The sequence below is a fragment of the Herpailurus yagouaroundi genome, unplaced genomic scaffold, assembly GCF_014898765.1.
Source record: "Herpailurus yagouaroundi ecotype Mexico unplaced genomic scaffold, PumYag 142, whole genome shotgun sequence".
NCBI classification, from domain to species: Eukaryota; Metazoa; Chordata; class Mammalia; order Carnivora; family Felidae; genus Herpailurus; species Herpailurus yagouaroundi.
This window is the reverse complement of record NW_024412397.1, coordinates 17,208,029-17,226,720: the sequence shown is the minus strand read 5'-3', so window position 1 is coordinate 17,226,720 and position 18,692 is coordinate 17,208,029. Positions and strand designations below refer to the sequence as shown.

General features: G+C 44.8%; 1 protein-coding gene across 6 annotated transcripts in view; it reads left to right on the top strand.

Annotated features, from left to right (window-relative positions):
* The window catches only part of ZNF532 (zinc finger protein 532), a 110,509-nt gene that overhangs the window by 64,471 nt on the left and 27,346 nt on the right, over window positions 1-18,692 (top strand). For 4 of the 6 annotated variants that reach the window (XM_040478678.1, XM_040478679.1, XM_040478677.1 and 1 more), the window contains 4 exons: window positions 310-491; window positions 5,010-5,186; window positions 10,973-11,135; window positions 15,068-15,349. The exons of 1 other annotated variant lie outside the window; for it this stretch is intronic. In XM_040478678.1, coding sequence (XP_040334612.1) covers window positions 310-491; window positions 5,010-5,186; window positions 10,973-11,135; window positions 15,068-15,349 — 804 coding nt within the window. The remainder of the gene's footprint in view (window positions 1-309; window positions 492-5,009; window positions 5,187-10,972; window positions 11,136-15,067; window positions 15,350-18,692) is intronic. One more of the 6 variants, XM_040478681.1, reaches the window with a different exon arrangement.

The window sequence follows — 18,692 nt, the reverse complement described above, 5'->3', positions numbered from 1 at the left end:
TTCTGTGCACTAAATAAACAAAATGCAAACGTAACAAAATTGGAAGTCTCCCCGAAGCTGCCGTTCTCTTAACCTCATGCTTTGGGATGACCCTGACCGTGCAGCACAGTATCATTTTGATTGCACGGGGTAAGGGCCGTTACGTTGAAGGTTTTAACTTCTCAGTTTGCGGTTTCCTGGGACTTGGAATCCGTGATAGCAGCATTTGAAACGAGCCACGTGCAGTTGTTGTGGGGTGTAACCGAGCTGCTTTGCCTATTAGCAAATACTTCGTAGGACCAACCCTGTCTCCCCCTTTGGTTTATCTAGAAGACTTGCACTGTCTGCCAGATGCTGCTTCCTAACCAGTGCAGTTACGCATCACACCAGAGAATCCATCAGCACAAATCTCCCTACACCTGCCCCGAGTGCGGGGCCATCTGCAGGTCGGTGCACTTCCAGAGCCACGTCACCAAGAACTGTCTGCACTACACGCGGAGAGTTGGTTTTCGGTCAGTATATCGTTTGCTTCCGTGCAAGTAAAGCCTGTTCACCTGTAACCGCACAGCGTCGCGAATGGTCTGTGCGCACGGTTTTCGGGGTCACACAGTGATACCTCAATTAACAGATCCCCTGGGAGCCTAGTTTGTTGGTGGTCGAGTTGATCCTTTCGAATCCTTGCGGTATTGGCCCTCCGGTCCCCCCAGAGCTGAGGGTAAACGGAGCCTGTCCTTCCAGCCCAAACCGTGCATGGGGCCAGGTTTGGCTTTGATGACCTGTTCGGGCTTTTTCTTCCTGCACCCTTTCCAGCATCCCTCTGTGGTCACGCTCTGTGCATTTTAACCCCTGTAAGGGTACCATGCATCTCTCTGCCTCTTAACACGTCTCCTCTGATCAGAACACAAAGGGTGCATGGTCCCTTACTTGTATTTCATCATGTCCAAGGGTTCGGTGTTTGTCCTTTCCTCACTTTGCTCTTTGTGGAAGAACCTTCCACCCCAGGCCCCAGACAACCTCCCTGTATCCCTTTTTCCCCATTCCCCAAGTCTGGGCTGTTTCCCTCGTCTGTGTACATCTTAGCTATGGCCCTTTTCACCGCCCCCCTGAGACTCTCAGATTCGTCTTTTACAACGTCTGGCAAATCTCATGTTCATTTAGCTGGTATTGAGTGACGATGAGCTTGAACTTTATCTTCTGCTCTGTGACCTTCCGAAACACATTCCTGTGCCTTTTATATTTCGACCCAACAAAGGTCAGCCCAGAGAACAGGTTACTCATACACAGTGTCTTTGTTAATAGAGGTATTACTGTACTGTGTGTTAAGCGTTTGGTTGCCTGTCACTTTAACGTTAGACTGTTAATACACAGTGATATCTTTTAGTTATAACGCAGTTATGATATTTTATAAAAATGAAGTCTAGTCGGTATAATTTGATGGCTTTATTTCAGTGACACTTAGGGTACAGGATCAGCGGTTCCTCGGTGCTCTGTGCTTTTTTCTGACGCTAACAGAGACTTTGTGCCCATTTTTACCTCCTGCCTCCAAACCTGTGAAGCACACCTGCCTGATGCATTGGGATCTACCCGAGTAGGAAGCGTTTGGTTTGAAAATTACGGAACTAGAGTTTTTTTGTTTTTTGGTTTTTTTTTTTTTTGTGTGTATGCCAGTTTAGCCACTAATTTTATGGCAATTCATGTATTCTCCCCATGCCATGGTGCCTCTGTCTATAACCTCAGTGTGCTGTCCGAGGTCCGTCTCCGCTGGGGTGTGACCGAGTACAACAGGATAATCCGAATGCGTGTTTTCAGTGCCTGGGAGGAAAGTCACACATCGCAGGTGCCCTTGACTCCACAGAACCCACACGCAGCGATGCTTTGGTTCTCACCCCATGGTTTGAAACGATTATCGCTGGGTTCTTTGTTTAGCAACGGAAAGCAGTTCTGCCACATCGTCTCCGTGCTATTCTCTCAAAAAGATGCCAGACTTTTCCTCAAATGTTTATTTTTCCAGTAGAATGAAAGTAAACTTGGGCTGGAATGAATAGAGGAAGTAGGACTTCTGCATTTCTCGCTATTCCTGGTGTCTTTCCTAAATTAAAACAAGCTGTGCAGTCAGGCCAAAAGTCATCAGCTCAGTCGGAAAAGCCCATCCCTTGCGTCCTGCCCCCGCCCCATTCACAGAGTTACTTAAATTTGGCACTTGGAATTTCTAAGACTTTTGTGTTTAAGACAGGTTTTTTTTCTTGGACATGAGGCTGTGAAGATATGACCACGTGTGTACTCTGCTTAGTTCACGTTTACCTCTTTAGGTGGGAGAAAAAAAATTAACCTTGTTTTTTGTTTTTTGTTTTTTCCTGCTATTTCAAGTAACCGTCCAGCCTAATACTTGATAGGGACTTAGCAGCCCCTTGGCCTTGTTATGGCTCCCCCCTCCTTTTTGACTCTGCACTTCATCATTTTCCATTTGATTTTTCTTTGGCCAGAGAAGTTCAGCATGGCTCCCCGGCCTCCCTTGCCTCTGTGACTCAGTGTGCCTTGTTATTAGGTATATTGTATCTCCCAGGTACTGAGTGGGTCACTCCCAACTCCTGGTTGATTTGGTAAAACTCCAGTGTTTCTATGAATTTTCCTACTTCTTGATCCATTGGATCGAGGGGATCTCGAAAGGGGGTTTATAGGACTGTATACTGTAAACGTTAAAAAAATTTTTTTTGTGGGGGGCATCTGGGTGGCTCAGTCGGTTAAGCGTCCGACTTCAGCTCAGGTCATGATCTCACAGTTGGTGAGTTCGAGCCCCGCATGGGGCTCTGTGCTGACAGCTCAGAGCCTGGAGCCTGCTTCGGATTCTGTGTCTCCTCCTCTCTCTGCCCCTCACCGTTCATGCTCTGTCTGTCTGTCAGAGTCTCTCTCTCTCTCTCTCTCTCTCTCTCTCTCTGTCAAAAATAAATAAACATTAAAAAAGATTTTTAAGAATAAAAGAAATGTATATTTTTTTTTACATAAAGAAACTTGATTGGTACCTAGAACACAGAGGACCTCGGGTATATGAAATATTTATTTATAGGCTGGATTTTTAGTAGCATTAAGATACTGTATGAACTCTACAAATTCTGTCTTCTATTTCTCTGTCTCATTTCCATTCCCAATTGGCCTCTGTAGCCCCTGAAACTTTTCTTGCACCTGTCAGCAGGTATTCTACAACTCTTTCTCTTCTAGCTTTGTTTTTAAATTCTCTGCTTTCTTTCCTCATGGTGATGAGGGTTTTTCCGTGGACTCCCTGATGCTTTTTTTTTTACCATGCCTTAGCTACTTCTCCTTCAACTGTTGTCTAGATCCTTTAGCTTCCTGCTTGTTTTCTCCAAGATCAAATCTTCTGGTCCAGGCGACTTGAGAGAATGTCGAGAATTTGTTTCTTTTTCCCCTTCCTGGGTCTCTACTCTTTGAACACCACCTTCCTACCCTTGATGGGAAAGTTTTTCTGTTTATGATGCTGATGTAGAGGATCCTCCTGTTACATTAGGAACCCATTTTTGTTTTATGTGATCTTCCTCTTTCGTAGGAATCCTAGGCTTCCAGGGTCGGGAAGAACTAAAAAGTGCTTGAGTTTCAACTCTTCTCATTTTACAAATGAGACATTTGCCCAGAGATCAGTAGCCTGTTCAAGACAACACAAGTTCAGTCTAACCCAAAATAATTTCAGTGTTGTTGGATGGCTTTAATGCTGAAAGTAGTAGTTCAAGTAGATAAGATAACAGAGCTTTCTTAATTATTCTATTATTATTTAGTATCTTTAATATATGGGTTGCCAAACATTACGCCTTAAGTCATTTAAAACGCGAATGCGTTAATTACGATTTGTATGAAATGCTTGCGAAGCTTAACATGGCACCCTTTATAGAACCCACATGCTTCAAATAAGGCCAGTCCTGTGTGACTTTGGCACCCCCATGAATTCAGGAGGGAGGTTCCAAGGATGGAAGTACCTGAGACTAACGCAGAAATGATCAAGCCCTGCCCGCTGGAAGGCAGGCCCTGTCCACAGTCCTCGTTCCTGAAGCCAGCTCCCACCTTCACTTCCAGGAGCGTGTCCGCTCGGGTGCACTACAGGTTTGTCGCCACAGACCCTACCCTCAAGTAGTTTTCAGGCGTGAACAAAGGATGGTGAGGTCATCAAATGGATGTGTCTGTAAGTGTTGTTGAGAGTCCCTGCACAAGAAAGATGAGGTTGGGGGGAAACGTATCTTAAGTGTCAGAGCTGGTTTCTGTGGGACTAGATGTGATCAGTTCTTGAGCTAATCCAATTATTACACACTCAAGAAGTCAGGGAGTTAACTGGAGAGGAATTCATTTAGTGATGTTGACTTGTCGGAAGTTTATAATTCATGTTATTTCTTAGACAAATGTAAGTAAGTGTGCTTGAACTTATTTTCCAGGAGATAAACAACCTAGGTGGTTAACTTTCTCTGCCCCACAGGCTCCCTTAACCTCCAGACACATTGACCACATCACTGTGCACCAGGAGACAGTGGCTATGGCTTCGATGCCAGTACTGATTTATTCTCTCCGCCCCTCCGTTGATGGCACGTAGGTTGAGGCAGTGAAGATTTCTTCCATTGGAAATGCCATTGGTTAGGAACCTCAGGGCCTGGTGTGAGAATCTAGCACGTGGGAGTATTCTCCAGGGTCACAGGTCGTAAGGTCTTGCCATGTCCATTGGCCCCGATACAGCCCCCATGATCCATCGGTCTTCACAGTCCGGAGTTCGGGTATTTATTCCCAAAAAATTTAAAGATGCCCAAGAATCAGACCGTTTGAGTTTTATTTTTTCTTCTTCACTATCTTCTTTCTTAAATCTATAAAAATAATTTGATCTGTTATTAATAGAAAAAAACCCCAAAGCTTACTTCCAAAAAGCCATTAGAAACCATAAAGAGGCCATTAAACCATGCTCATTTTACCTGACTTTTACAGCGAAGGTGCACATGTGTGAGGGTCCCGTGCTGACGACCGCGTGTTTGTTTTCCTGGCAGGTGTGTCCATTGCAATGTCGTGTACTCTGACGTGGCCGCTCTGAAGTCTCACATCCAGGGCTCTCACTGTGAAGTCTTCTACAAGTGTCCTATTTGTCCCATGGCGTTTAAGTCTGCCCCAAGCACACATTCCCATGCCTACACACAGCATCCTGGCGTCAAGATAGGAGAGCCAAAGTAAGTCCTGTTGCCTTCTGACTTTTATGCCACTGCTTTACCTAGCGACTTAGAGGAAGGAGTAGTTCTGTGGAAGAAAACTCAAAGAGATGAAGACTTAGGCCACCGCGCAGATTCCGATGCTCCGCGAGGCGCCGCTCGTAGCTCATCGCTACCTAACCCGTTCAGCTCTTCCCAGGTGAAGCCTCTGTCCAGAGGAAAATGTTACCTATTATTTATGCTCTCGTCTTCAGTTTGTTTTTTTTTTTTTTTTACGAAGCAGGTGAATATTTATCAATTTTTGCTCTTTGGCTTACGACGAGTTTAACAACTAACTTCTTGGGGAACTGTAAAACGCGGTCTTTCCATTTTGACACGGTTTCTCATAGGGACACGCTTTTCATCCTAACATTCATAATACGAAGTCCGTTTAAAACACTGGTTACTGAATTTAACTTCACAGCCAGTATAAGTCCTTGATTCATAAAAATAAACTTCATGTTTGCCTTTTAATCTTGCTTCTTATTTTGTAGTTTTTGCTTTATTGAGTCTTTAAGGACGAAGCGTCTGCTTCAGCAGACGAGGGCTGCCTGCCTGCGTTACAGGCAGCTTAACAGAGAGGAGGGAACGTGGGCCTTGGACGCAGAGTCCTGCCACCCCCCCACCAGCTGTGAGATCTGGGACCATCACGGGCTCTGTTTCAACTTCCATTTTCTCCCCTGTAAAGTGAGGGTAGCGTTCCATCCCAGAGCTTGTGTGAGGCAGAGAGGAGGTGACATTTAAGATGCATGGCACACAGTCCCTCTGTCTGGAGCACAGAGGGGGCTCAGTAGCACTGGTCCTTTCCACATTTCCTCTTTGTCATGTACACAGCACTGGATTAGCTGCTCTTGGCCAGGCTCCTTTATTCCAGTATTATTTATGGCAGTGTGGCATCTGATCGTGACGTGAGGCTAAATTTGCTGCCCCAGGCTATTGGTGGGTTTCACCCCATCCACAGTCCAGGAAAGCTTGGAGGGAAGATGTGGATATTCCATGTCATATATGTCTGGCTTGCATTGTAACCTTTAGTTTGGGGGAGATATTAATGACTGGACGCTGCAGGAATGAGTCTGTTTGCTAAAAGAACTACGATAAAATGGGATTCTGTTCTAGTGGGACCTTCGCTCTGATCTCTGTGGATCCTCAAAGTGCAGATTGGGAGATCCACGTAGCACTTGGTGTCTTGACCCTGAAGACGCACTTCAGTGAGTTCTAGTAAAACAGTCTTTGGTGTTCGTGGTAGTAAGGCTTCTGGACACTAAAGCAGTATCTTGCCCCCAGTTAATAGGTTTTTTTTTTTAATTTGGTTCTTTCTTCAAATAAATCAAACTTCACCGAAATCTGGAATAGTAGTTGTTACCTGGGAATACAGGGCAGCAAATCTTTAACATACACCAAAACAGCATTTTTCAAATTTGAGGAACGCGTAGGAAAAAATTATTCCGGTATTGTCCTAAAATTATTTTCACTATAGTGGTTCCTTAATAAGTGCCAAGCCTAAAGATAGGCATGGACTACTATGTTTTAAACTATAAAGCTAAAAAAATGAATAAATAAATTATAAGTGAAATACGACAAAACTGCCAAAGCAGTGAACTTTAACTTAACTTCATTGATTCAAGGTGACCATGGTGCTTGGCTGGAGTGCGTCCTTCCCTGCGGCTTGGCTGTGGTACCAGGTGCCGCTTCTCGGGCTCTTTCTATCTTTGTTGGTCACGACTGGACCACAGCGTGCCCTGAGATCCCTCTTGCCTGCCGCCTCTCCCAGTTCAGGCTCTTGGAAAACCTTCCTTCCTGCGGCCTGCTGGAATGCTGTCCGGCCTACACTTGACTCGGAAGCTTCCTTTTGACATTAAACCCATCTCTGCCCTGCATCTCAGGGCAGCCCCCCCAAATCAGTAGCCCTGACTGCGTTGGGACCTCAGGCATCGAAATCCCTTAGCAGTCTTTGGTTAACAGGCAATTATGCAAGTGACTCATCATTATGCAAGTGATGTGCATTAACTTAAAAGATCAGTATAAAAATACTCCACTCCCCCATTTCCTTTAGAGAATATGTGGAGGTCTGAAAACGCACTCATAAAGCCCTGCAGTCCCAGCAGCTCAAATTGAAAAGGACAATGCGAGAGTTTGTTTATTTAAAAAAATTGTTTTATGTAACGTTTATGTAGTATTTCTCAGATGCCAGGTGCTTGCTGTTCCTGTGTTTGTTTCTTGCTTTTCAGTCACTTTAATTACACTTAATTACATAAGAGACAGAGTTTCTGAACAGGGCCCTACGAAATAAAGCACGTGCAAAGTTGTGGTCGCCACTGGGCGGAGGGCTTTGGGGTCCGACAGTGCTGAGTTTGAACCGGGGCCCTAGGCTTTGTGCAGCATCGAGCAGATCCTCCCATCTCTCTGTGCCCATCTGTGGTTCGCCTGTGGAAGGGGTGGACACTGTCAGGTGTTGCTCAGGACAGTGCTTGGCGCTTAGTCAGTGGCAGTAAAGGAGGAGGTTTGTGGTGGTGATTTCAGAGCTGGGGATGTTTCATTCCATTTGTTGTTGCATGTGTTTCAAGGGTAGCACCCGGTTTCAAGGGGAGCAGGCTGTGGGTTGGACCTGAGCGTGGGTATTTGCTTTTAGCCTTCTAGTTCTTTTTAACCCCTTCCGCTGCCCTCCCCACTTCTCTTCGGTTCCATGCCACCCCACCCCCTGGCCTGGTTATCATATCCGACCGTTCCCTCAGTCCTGCCACCAGGGTAGGATTCAGTCACGCTTGGAAGTTTGGCTCTCAGAGCCCATTACGACCCTGTAGGACCTCCGCCGCCGGCCCCACAGCCTGGGAATCCAGCCACGCTATGATTCTGTCTGTTCCCTCACCATGCTCTACCCACACATTTGCCCGACTACCTTCCCTCCCCGGCCTGGCTGTCCCCTGTGGTTTTCTTCCATTGTCAGTCGGGATCGTCGTGGTCTAACTCTGTGTCAATGAGGCTCGTTTATTTGGGCTTTGTTTTTCTTTTTAACACGAGCACCATTTGAGCGTTTTTTAGTTTCTGTCCTACGCAAAAGTTGGAAGGACTCTATAGAGACTCTGACGGGCCGCCCCCCCCCCCCACATTCCCTAATTGTCAGCATTCACGACGTTTAATATTACTCCACTGTCTCGTTCTCCCCGAGTCTCTTTTTCTCGTGTTCAGGAATAATGGGCAGCATGACATAAATATCGGTGTTCTGCCTCTCCTCCCAAAAAGGACAGCCAGGGATGTCCCCACCATTTAGCCGTCCCAATCAGAAATCAGTGTTGGGCTCATTCCTGCCCAGTGCTTAGACCCCATTACAATTTCTCTAATAAATGAGAAAATATCTTTTTTTTTTTTTTTCATTTGGCTCAGGTTCAAAATCCTATCCAGAAGCTTGTTCTGCATTTAACGGTCCTGTCTCGTTCTTCCCTCTGGAACAGTTGCTTGCTCTTTCCCTGCCTCTCCTGTCTTTGGTCATCCAAAAGAGGACACTGGCCTTTCGTTCTTGGGATGACCTCCGTCCGTCACGGCCTTCTTGTAGCTGGACTCGGGACACGTCCTCCTGGCAGGAAGCTCCTCATTGTGTTATATCAGAGACACATGCTGCCTGTCTGCGCTTCCCGTGGAAGTTCTGACTTCATCATCTGGCCAAGTGGGTGTCCGCCAGATCTCTCCTCTAGAAAGCCATCACCTCCCCCTTCATACGAGTTAGCAGTTTGTGGGGCGGTGTCCCGGTATTCTACCGGCAAACTGTTCCCCAGAAAAATGCCTAGGTAAATAGTTGATCTCCTCTCTCATACTTTTCTTTGCTCTGCGGTAGAGAGCATAAAAAATCAAAGCAAACAAAAACCCCTCCCCAGAGGAATGTGGCACGAATAGAAGGAACCATGCCATTTTTCATGAAATAGTTATTTCTGAAAATGTAAGAATAGAATCCTGAGGAAACCTCTCTTAGCCTAGCTAGTAAATTTTCATTCTCTTCCTGAGGCTATTCTTTTCTTCTTACTGCTCTATGCTAATAACAGAAAAACCGAGAAGTACAGACCAGGAAAACAGTAAGAAAACCTGTAATACCATCCCGCAGAGATGACAGTTCTATAACCTTCTGCTTCTTTTCTGTGCCCTTAGAAAGATGTGGTCATATCGTACATATTGCCTTGTTACGTATTGTGTTCATTTTCACGAAAGTCTTTCTGGTCATTGGTATACGTCCATAGCATACTTCTTAAAAAATCACATAGTTGCTCTGACTTCAGTACTTAATATTACCAGATGTTGGGGCTGCTTTCAATTCTGAGCGATTTTAAATAGTGAGGAAATGAACATCCTTGTCACACTTGGTCAAGTTAATGATGACAACATCACTTGTGTGCCTCCTTCGAGTGTGTGGCGAGGTCACGACGTCCTAAAAACAAACGGACAAACAAGAACATCCCTCCCCTCCCCAGTCACATGTGCTCGTGATCTGCGTTAAATTACTAATATGTCGAGACCTTGGAAAAGCCGTGCCGCTCAATCCAATTAAACTTACAAATTTATGTGGAAAAAAGGGGCAAAAAAGTTACATCTGTAATGTTTTGATAGAACCACGAAGCCAGAAGTGCTTTCTTGAGAAGACCCTGAGAGGAAAGACATGGGGTTTCCAGAGGCATGCGTTTCTTTGCTGTGCTGTAGAAATAGCAAACGGAAGCACCACGTGGCTTTTTTCCTCTCTGACTTGTCCCTTGCGTCAGTGTTTCTCTGCCATTTTCCTAAGCTCCGAGGATTCTTTGTTCTTCTCGCCATTCTCCTTCCAAGGCGGAACAGGGGTCCCTGGGGCCTCCCCTGAGGACCAGGGAGGCCTGGAACAGTCACTGAACAAAGGTGACCCATCCTGGACACATATGTTCATGAACCACCAGGAGAGCCCCTGGAGGCAGAGGTTTGGTAGCGGGGGAGTCTACTACTTTCCCTCCTGCCTGAGCTTCAGTGGAAGGTGTTGATGGATAGAGGGGATTATGTTCAGAAGCTTCGGGTATAACGAATTAGGTTTTAAGGAGGTTGCTTGGCAGAAAGGTACAGAAATGGTTCGTAGTAGACCGTGTTCTAAACCATTTTAAACACAGCAGACATTCAAGTGTTGAAGCAACTGTGGTATGGATTTTCTTTTCTGTTTCTTTCCTTTTTTTTTTTTTTTGGTGTCTAATTGTTTACTGGCATAGGGCTTTCCTTATGAGGAACACGTAGAGAAATACTGCGATTTCAGTGTAAAATTGTTACGAACTCGAAAAGAAAACTCGGGGCAAGTAACAGCTTATGCAAGCATCAGAGCTGAACAGCCCGACTTAAGTTCATTAACAAAATTCTTTATCAAGTTAGGGGACCGCCATCCAGCTGTGTTCCTGGTCCTATCTTAAAGAATACTTGAAAAAAAAAAATCAAGAGTTCTTTTGCTCTGTGTTAAAATAACGAACAAGCGAAGATCCTGTAAAAAACAAAACAAGTGTCAGATGTAGATGTGTAAGTAACAAAATGGTCATTAATTGAGACTTCACTGCAAAGGCGGTTGAATGCACCTTTACTCAAGCTGTGAAGATTGGTCTGCGCTTGAGTGATGCCAGTTGCCTTCAGAAGTTTGTTTCAAAGCTAAACTGTTTTTGTTCTTTTTACCGTGTTTACGTGTTCTCACTGCCTCTGCCCCCTTGAGATGTAAAGTAACAGTTCCCTCGGCTTCGGAGTTGAGGGCTGACTGACCTGTCCACACACTTCTTCTGTTTTAGAATAATTTATAAGTGTTCCATGTGCGACACTGTGTTTACCCTGCAAACCCTGCTGTATCGCCACTTTGACCAACACATCGAAAACCAGAAGGTGTCTGTTTTCAAGTGTCCCGACTGTTCCCTTTTATATGCACAGAAGCAACTCATGATGGACCATATCAAGGTGTGTGCGCATCTCTCGTGTCCGTTAAGTGCATTGCAGACCCACATTCATTGATCACGAGTCAAGGCTGAGCTGTAGATGCCGAGGAAGCTGCATGCTGTTGAGGGAAGGGAAGGGTACTGATGTTGGTACTGAGCAGTTTACAGAATGCGGCCGTCAGACGTTCGCTTGACTGACGCTGCTTATTCCTGAGTCCTGATCTGGGTCACCATGAAAGATCAACGTAGAGTAACAGATGAATGCCCTGGGGTTCTAAGAGAAAAATAAAGTATTAGGGTTCTTTTTTTTTGTCCTACATGTGAAAATGATGATGATGCAGTTTACTTTTCTTTGAGAAGTCCGTCTTGTACAGGCTTTAGAAATAGACAAGGACTCTGGCGAATTGTGTTAATTCGTTACAGATACCGGTGTATTTAGGAAAAAGAGGGTCTTCCCTTGAGATTATTTAAGCAGTTAAATTTGCATGATAATGGATGCCCCTGGATCTTTTAGTCTTTTTTTTTTTTTTTTTTTTTCTATCAAGGTTGCATGTAAATTGACAGTGAAATGTGCTGGGTACAGCACAGTGTCTGGTCCCTGGTGAGTGTTCAGTTAACGAAATAAATGTCCAGTTTGGATAACCCACCCCCAACACCCAAAAGGGGCGCCTAAATCTCTTCACAGCCTTTTAAGCTCATGATGGACAGAGCTTGAGTCCTAGTCTCTTAACTGCCCACTGTGATGGGATAAGCAGTTTTATTCCCATGTGATTAGGAGATAATATCCAGCAGCCCTCAGAGCTTAAAGGGACTTGACTCTTTAAAAAGAGAAAATAACAGGCCCAGCATCATTAACTCCATCTCTCTTTCTCTTAGTTCTTCTCTTTTTTAATATATTATACGAGAAAGGTCAGTTTCAAGAGCAGATGAAGGTCTCTGAATTAATCTAGTCTCATCGTAGTTAGATGAATGGACCGTTAATCCTTGAAATTTCCCGTGTTGAGCCTATGTGCGCTCACATAGTGTAACTGCCTACTGCAAAGAACCTAACGTCTCAGAGGGTCTGCTGGTTGGCAGCCGGGAGAAGAGGGTGGCACGGGGGCATTACTAGGGTGAATCAATGCATGGGAGTTAGGTTTCCTGATCATCGCTTGAAGTGCAGTAAAATCCTCTTCAGTTACTTCAAAGGTTTTCACTAAAATTACAAAACCGTCTTGACAACAAATATTTATTTAGTGAATGACCAGGGGAAAAAAAAACCCACAACATCTGGAAAGTGGGGTCATCGACTTTGTGGTTAGGGTCTTCCTTGTGTTAATAGTGAATTTGGAGGCATACAAGGTTCCAAGAAATAGAGACTGAAGAGGAGTGGCAAATCCCATGGCCACAAGGACGAAAGAATTGTTTTTATTCACCTGAACCCTTTTAAGACTACATGATACGAAAACAGTGGGAATACTCACTTATGTTCTCATTTCAAGTATGTTCCATACATTTAAAATACCCTGCCTTTCTTTATGTGTTTGGGGATGGGTGAGAATAAAGATAAAGGTTTAGGGGCCCCCTATTTTTGTGTTTTATTTTTAAGATCTACACCAGTTCTTGTGACTTTATTTATATCGCTAGCTGTGCTGTTCAGTTTTTCACAAGGAAAGAATTCAGAGAAAGGAGAGGAACAGTGTTTCCCCACGTACATGTTCATGTAAAGGTAGATCTTTATTTGCCTAATTTAATCCAACTCGTATCATTTCTTTTTTTTTTTTTAATATTTTTGTTAATCTTTATTTTTGAGAGAGAGAGAGACAGAGAGACAGAGTGCCAGCAAGGGAGAAACAGAGGTGGCAGGGGAGGGAAGGAGACACAGAACTTGAAGCAGGCTCCAGGCTCCAAGCTGTCAGCACAGAGCCCCATGTGGGGCTTGAACTCATGAACCGCAAGATCATGACCTGAGCCAGAGTTGGACGCCCAATCGACTGAGCCACCCAGGCACCCCCAATTTGTATCATTTCTTCTGCCAAAGCATAGATTTGTTCACTGCATAGGATCCCATGTGTAGACTTGTTGGCATTTACATTTAAAGCAAATTCTAAGTTACAATCATTCAAGTTATTTGTGGTTACAGGACCTAAGGAAAGGTCAGTTCTAAGAATTAAGTTGTATTTCTTTTATTAAAAAAAGATACTTGTTTTTACCAAACAATGTTATTTTTACTTGTGATGTGAAAATGAAATGAGTGAATTAGAAATTTCCATTTTAGCACACATTTCATTGCACAGCCGAACTTTTGGCTGCTTTTCTGTAATTTCTGTAGCCCTGCAAGGTCAGCTTACAGAAGAATGTTTTGTTTTGTTTTGTTTTGTTTTGTTTTGTTTTGTTTTATTTTATTTTATTTTATTTTATTTTATTTTATTTTTTATTTTTTTTCAGAAGAATATTTTAATACATCACCCTCTCCTCAACTTTCATTTGTCAAAAATGTATTTGCCTAGAAACGTATGAAAAATTTGCTAGAAAATTTTGAGGTTTGCTTTCTTTGGGGTTTAAATGGTTAAAAATGAAAAACCTGGCTTCTGTTTTGAAAAAGCCAGTGCACAGCCTTTTGGCCACCAAGAGATCACGTCTCGCCCCAGATTTTCTCTTGCCAAAGGACATCAGACATTCCTCCCAGGCCCTTTTGAGAGACCAGTTTAAGTGTCCTCTGGGTAGACCGGTGTGGCCCCTGCTCATGACATGATGACAGACCCTCTTTTTCCTTCTGGGGTAAGACAGTACTGACGAAGGTTGGTGAATTCTTGGCACTGCTTAGAGGCAGGCTTTCCTGAGAAATTATGATGGAGAGCATGCTGAGGCAACACCTTCTTACTTGAACACTCAAGAAAGACTGTGGAGCCGAGATCTATTCAGTGTGAGTCCACGGGACGTAGGAGACCCCGGGCTCATTCGGAAACGTGTGTCACGTTGTGTCCTTCTGTAGGTTCTACAGGTTCAGGACTCTGAGGCTAGTAGCTACAAGCCTGAATGCTGGCTACGTGAGGAGGCCCTGTTCAAAAGATAAATCCTACCTACATCATTGAGGCACAGACTGATTACCCTCCTTTTTTGGAGGGGGGCAGGGAGGGTTTGGTGAGGGGGAACTCTGCTTCTAGAACACAAAACAAAAACCAAAGCAAGCTGATCTTTAGACGCAGATGGCACTAAGTTTACCCCATTAGAAATTGGAATCCTGCGAGCGTAAGTTCAGATAGCCGTCGTGGCTGTTACGTGAATGATAATAAACACTCTAAGCAATTGTAAGAGGCTTTTTGAGTATCGGCATCTGCTGTAGACAGTTCACAAGCCTGGGTGGTATCGGTAAGAAGAGAGAGACCGGAGTAGGCTGTAGGGAGATTGAAATGACCCCCGAAACTCCCCAACAAAAACCCAAACTCTTCCAAGTGTTCCAAGAATGCAGAAGGTACGAAAGGGAGGGAGAAGGCTTTGTTCTGGTCTCAGGGTCTTGTTAAAGGTGATCGGCTGGGGGTCTTGAATACCTGCCCCGGTGTCAGCCTTTTCACGCGTTTCTGGATAGATGTGAAAGTAAGATGTTCTTCCCCAGATAGAGCGTGTTGCACAGGACTCACGGGTTCCCTGGGGGAGGATAGGCAGCCAGGAATAATTTGGACTCAATACAGAAGGCTTTTTTTTTTTTTTTTAAGAATTTAAAAATGGCACAGGCTTTCAGAAGTTATTTGAAACTAAAAATGCATCGCTTAGAGCAGCCGTAAAAGTTAATTCCCCTTTGTCTCTTTTCAAGTGTGAATTTCACTTCGGTTTTCTTCTTCCTGTATTAAGAAATGTTTCTGAATGAATATAACATCATATTGGAATATCTATAATGTGTTAAGATAGTCCACACGTGCTTTCTCTCAGTGGTAACGATTTGTGATAGATATTTCTTTTCTTTTTGTAACATAGTCTATGCATGGAACATTGAAAAGTATTGAAGGGCCTCCAAACTTGGGTATAAACTTGCCTTTGAGCATTAAGCCTGCAACTCAAAATTCAGCAAATCAAAACAAAGAGGATACCAGAGCCACGAACGGGAAAGAGAAATTGGAAAAGAAGTCTCCATCACCTGTGAAAAAATCCATGGAACCCAAGAAGGTGGCCAGTCCCGGGTGGACGTGTTGGGAGTGTGGCCGCTTGTTCACGCAGAGAGATGTTTACATTTCCCACGTGAGAAAGGAGCACGGGAAGGTAAGAGCGGAGGTCACCCCGTTAGTGCGAGGAAGGGCACGGGCCTGGCAGACCCCCATCACCTGGGAGCTCAGCTCTGCCAGGAATTAACAAACCAGGAAGAAAGGAGGAGAGAAAGAAAGCGATGTTTTGAAAACTGTTAGGAGTTCTTTGTTTTGTTTTCTTTTTTAATGTTTATTTTTTGAGAGAGAGAGAGAGCAAGCCAAGGAGGGGCGGGGGGCGGGGTGGGGAGAGAAATCCCAAGCAGGCTCCGTGCTTTTAACGCAGAGCCCGAAGTGGGGCTGGAACTCACGAACGATGAGATCATGAACGGGAGCCAAAACCAAGAGTCGGTTAATCAACGGGAGTGACCCAGATGCCCCCGTTAGGAGTGTTTGTATGACGTAATGTGATTCTTTGCAGAGTTTGGTAGTGAGAAAGAGGTACCTCATCCTTCCTTAAATTCTACAGGAGAGGCTTTATACCTCAAAATCAATGAAAAATCTGAGTTGCAATATTTATTTATTTTTTTAAACGTTTATTTATTTTTGAGACAGAGAGAGACAGAGCATGAACGGGGGAGGGTCAGAGAGAGGGAGACACAGGGTCTGAAGCAGGCTCCAGGCTCTGAGCTGTCAGCACAGAGCCCGACGCAGGGCTCGAACTCACGGACCACGAGATCATGACCTGAGCCGAAGTCGGTCGCTTAACCGACTTAGCCACCCAGGCGCCCCTGAGTTGCAATATTTATATTCTGTTTAAAATAGTAAGTACACGTCTCCAGCTACTAAGCATTTTTTAAATGCCCGTTGTTAGACCTAATAAATCTAGCAAGATTATTTTGTAATGTTTTTCTGGTGGTTTCTAAGTTGGATTGTTCTAGAAGGAGTGTGCATTGCACTTGGTTTTTGTGTAACTTAAATCTCTTACTCTGTAGTAGTTCTCCCTCAATTTTGTTTTTCTAATGTGCTATTGATTTGTTTAAAAAATTGGACTATACATCCTTTATATGTCACCCCCGTTTCTGGATTTGGGTAATTGCTTCCTTTTGACGTTGCTTAATTTGCTTCTCTTTATCCCATAATTCTTAGAAATTTGATTAGACCCCGGTTGAATTTTTAGATAAGAATAGGTGCTATATTCTTTTTGTATCAAATCCCAAGGCACCTAATGGGGGCTGGTTTCTCTTCGTGACGCTATGATCCACCATTGGGTTCAGATACAGTATACTTTTAAAAAAAACATCTCCACTGCTTTAACTTAAGGCAATAAAACCAAATAGTTCTCCTTGGGGAGCCTGTGTAAAAAGTACACAGGAGTTGGTTGGTAATTAGTATATACTAGATCCTTGAAAAGTTTGTTAAATTAAGTGTTTTGACAATGACTTTGTCGTCTCATTTACACTGTTTTATTTGAGCAGCGCATGTGGTTGACATGTTTTATCTCACTGCTGTCTCCAAATGGTACGAACTTGTCTCTGAGCATTGATCACACTGCAAAAAGATGCTATTTGGTCTGACTACACTTAATTCGGTGTCTCTTCATGGAAAAACTACTTACAGAATATATTTGGCTTTAGTAACACATTGCTTATATAACCATCTCAACTTGAGGGTCATAACAATATTCATTGCAAATACTGAGTAGTTCTTAAGGGGCAGTACTTGGTTAATCTACTGTATAAATACACTACCTGTTGTTACCTTTCCACGCCCGTTGTGGTGATTCTAGGAAACGTCTTTTTTTCTTGGCATCCAAACCAGACTTTACAAATGCCAAAACAGGAGCAGACCTCGATCTAAGGAGCCCAGAGCTTTCATTTGTTACACATCTGAGATTTCTGTAATCATCTTGGCACATTTCCAAATTCCTTCTTTTTTCTTTTTTTTTTTTTTTAAACTACCTTTATTTTGCACATCCGACAGTCATTGGGTCTGGAATAAAAGATGAGGAGACAGCTCCGAGAAAGATGTGGTGGGATGATGAAATTTAACACTAACTCGAGCTGTTTGCCCTAGGACAGTAGCATAAGACACCGCCCTGAGCTGGCTGTGCGTGCGGATGTGCCGGGCACGGCGTGGGTACCTTCCGTTAGAGGCAGCCGTTCGTCCCGAGGACGCGTTGGGCTTAGTCGGTTTTAGGATTAGCTTTGAGGAAGTTGAGAGCCTGCCTCTTGGAATGCGGCACTTGAGATCAGGTCCCATTTTCAGTGCCGCTCACACGCCTGGAGAGACCTGCGAGGAGGTGGGGAAGGGAAAGGAACCACATGTCTTCACAAACCGGTGAAATGTACAGAGTGCGGACCGTGTGTCAGCAACCCGTGCATGCCTTCTGCCATTCTGAACCAGACCAGATCCCTGCACCTCCCGACAGCCCGCCTACAGGCTTCTCGTCTCTGTTCCTGTTCTTCTTGCCTCCTGTCCGAACCCTTGCGTCACCTCTCTCCATTTAACCTGCAAGCCTCCGATCCCCTGCCCTCTGTCTCTTGTGTCTCTTCCCTTCTGATGGTCAAGCAAGCTCCTTTCTGGCTGCCCTTTTCCACTCCTGGTTCCTCCTCCTCGGCCACCTTGGATTGTTCAGCTCCACCTTGTCACAAAACCCACCTCCTTAACCGTCGAGGCAGTTCGACATTTGCCAGTCTTTTCCTCAATTGGCAGGCCCCCTCCCCCCCGTAATTCACACAATTGGCAGGGCTTTTTAAAAGCATTTTCTACCCTAAGTGTTGAACACTGCTCTCCCTCCTGGGTTTTCTCCCGGTTGCTAGAACACCCATCGGGTTTCTGTCCTGGAAACATTCCACTGTCTCTGGGAGATTTCAGTTAGTCTCGTGGCTTCACTTCTCATATATGTGTATGTGTACATAGCTTCCAAATCTCCATCTCCAGCCGTGGTTCCTTGCTGCATTCCAGTCCCCAAATCCAGCCGCTTATCGAATGTTTCAGCCTCTTGAATAATTCCCAGCAACTCTTAGCCTGTCCAGCTTGGAACCCAAGCTGCTTCCTACAACCCCCCCCCCCACCACCCCCCCAGCCTTTACCACCAGAAGCTTGTTGTCTGACCTGACTTGGTGGTTCCTTCCTTCTCCCCGGCCGCCTCCCTCATCCATCCATGCGTTTCATCCCTTCCGGTCTACCCATTTATCTTTGTTCAGGCCACCCTCATTGTTGCCTGATGATTATTCTCACTGTAGCCAGAGAGGGCTTTCCGATCGTGCAGTGTCGCGTCCCCACTGCCCTCAGTCGTCCGGTGGCTCCCTCGTGTCCTCTGATGCCCCTTCCTCCGGCTGCGTCTCACATGGGGCACGTTAGACAAGCGTGGCTGCCCCCCTGCCTTTAAACACTGTTTGCCCATTCGTCTCTGGGGC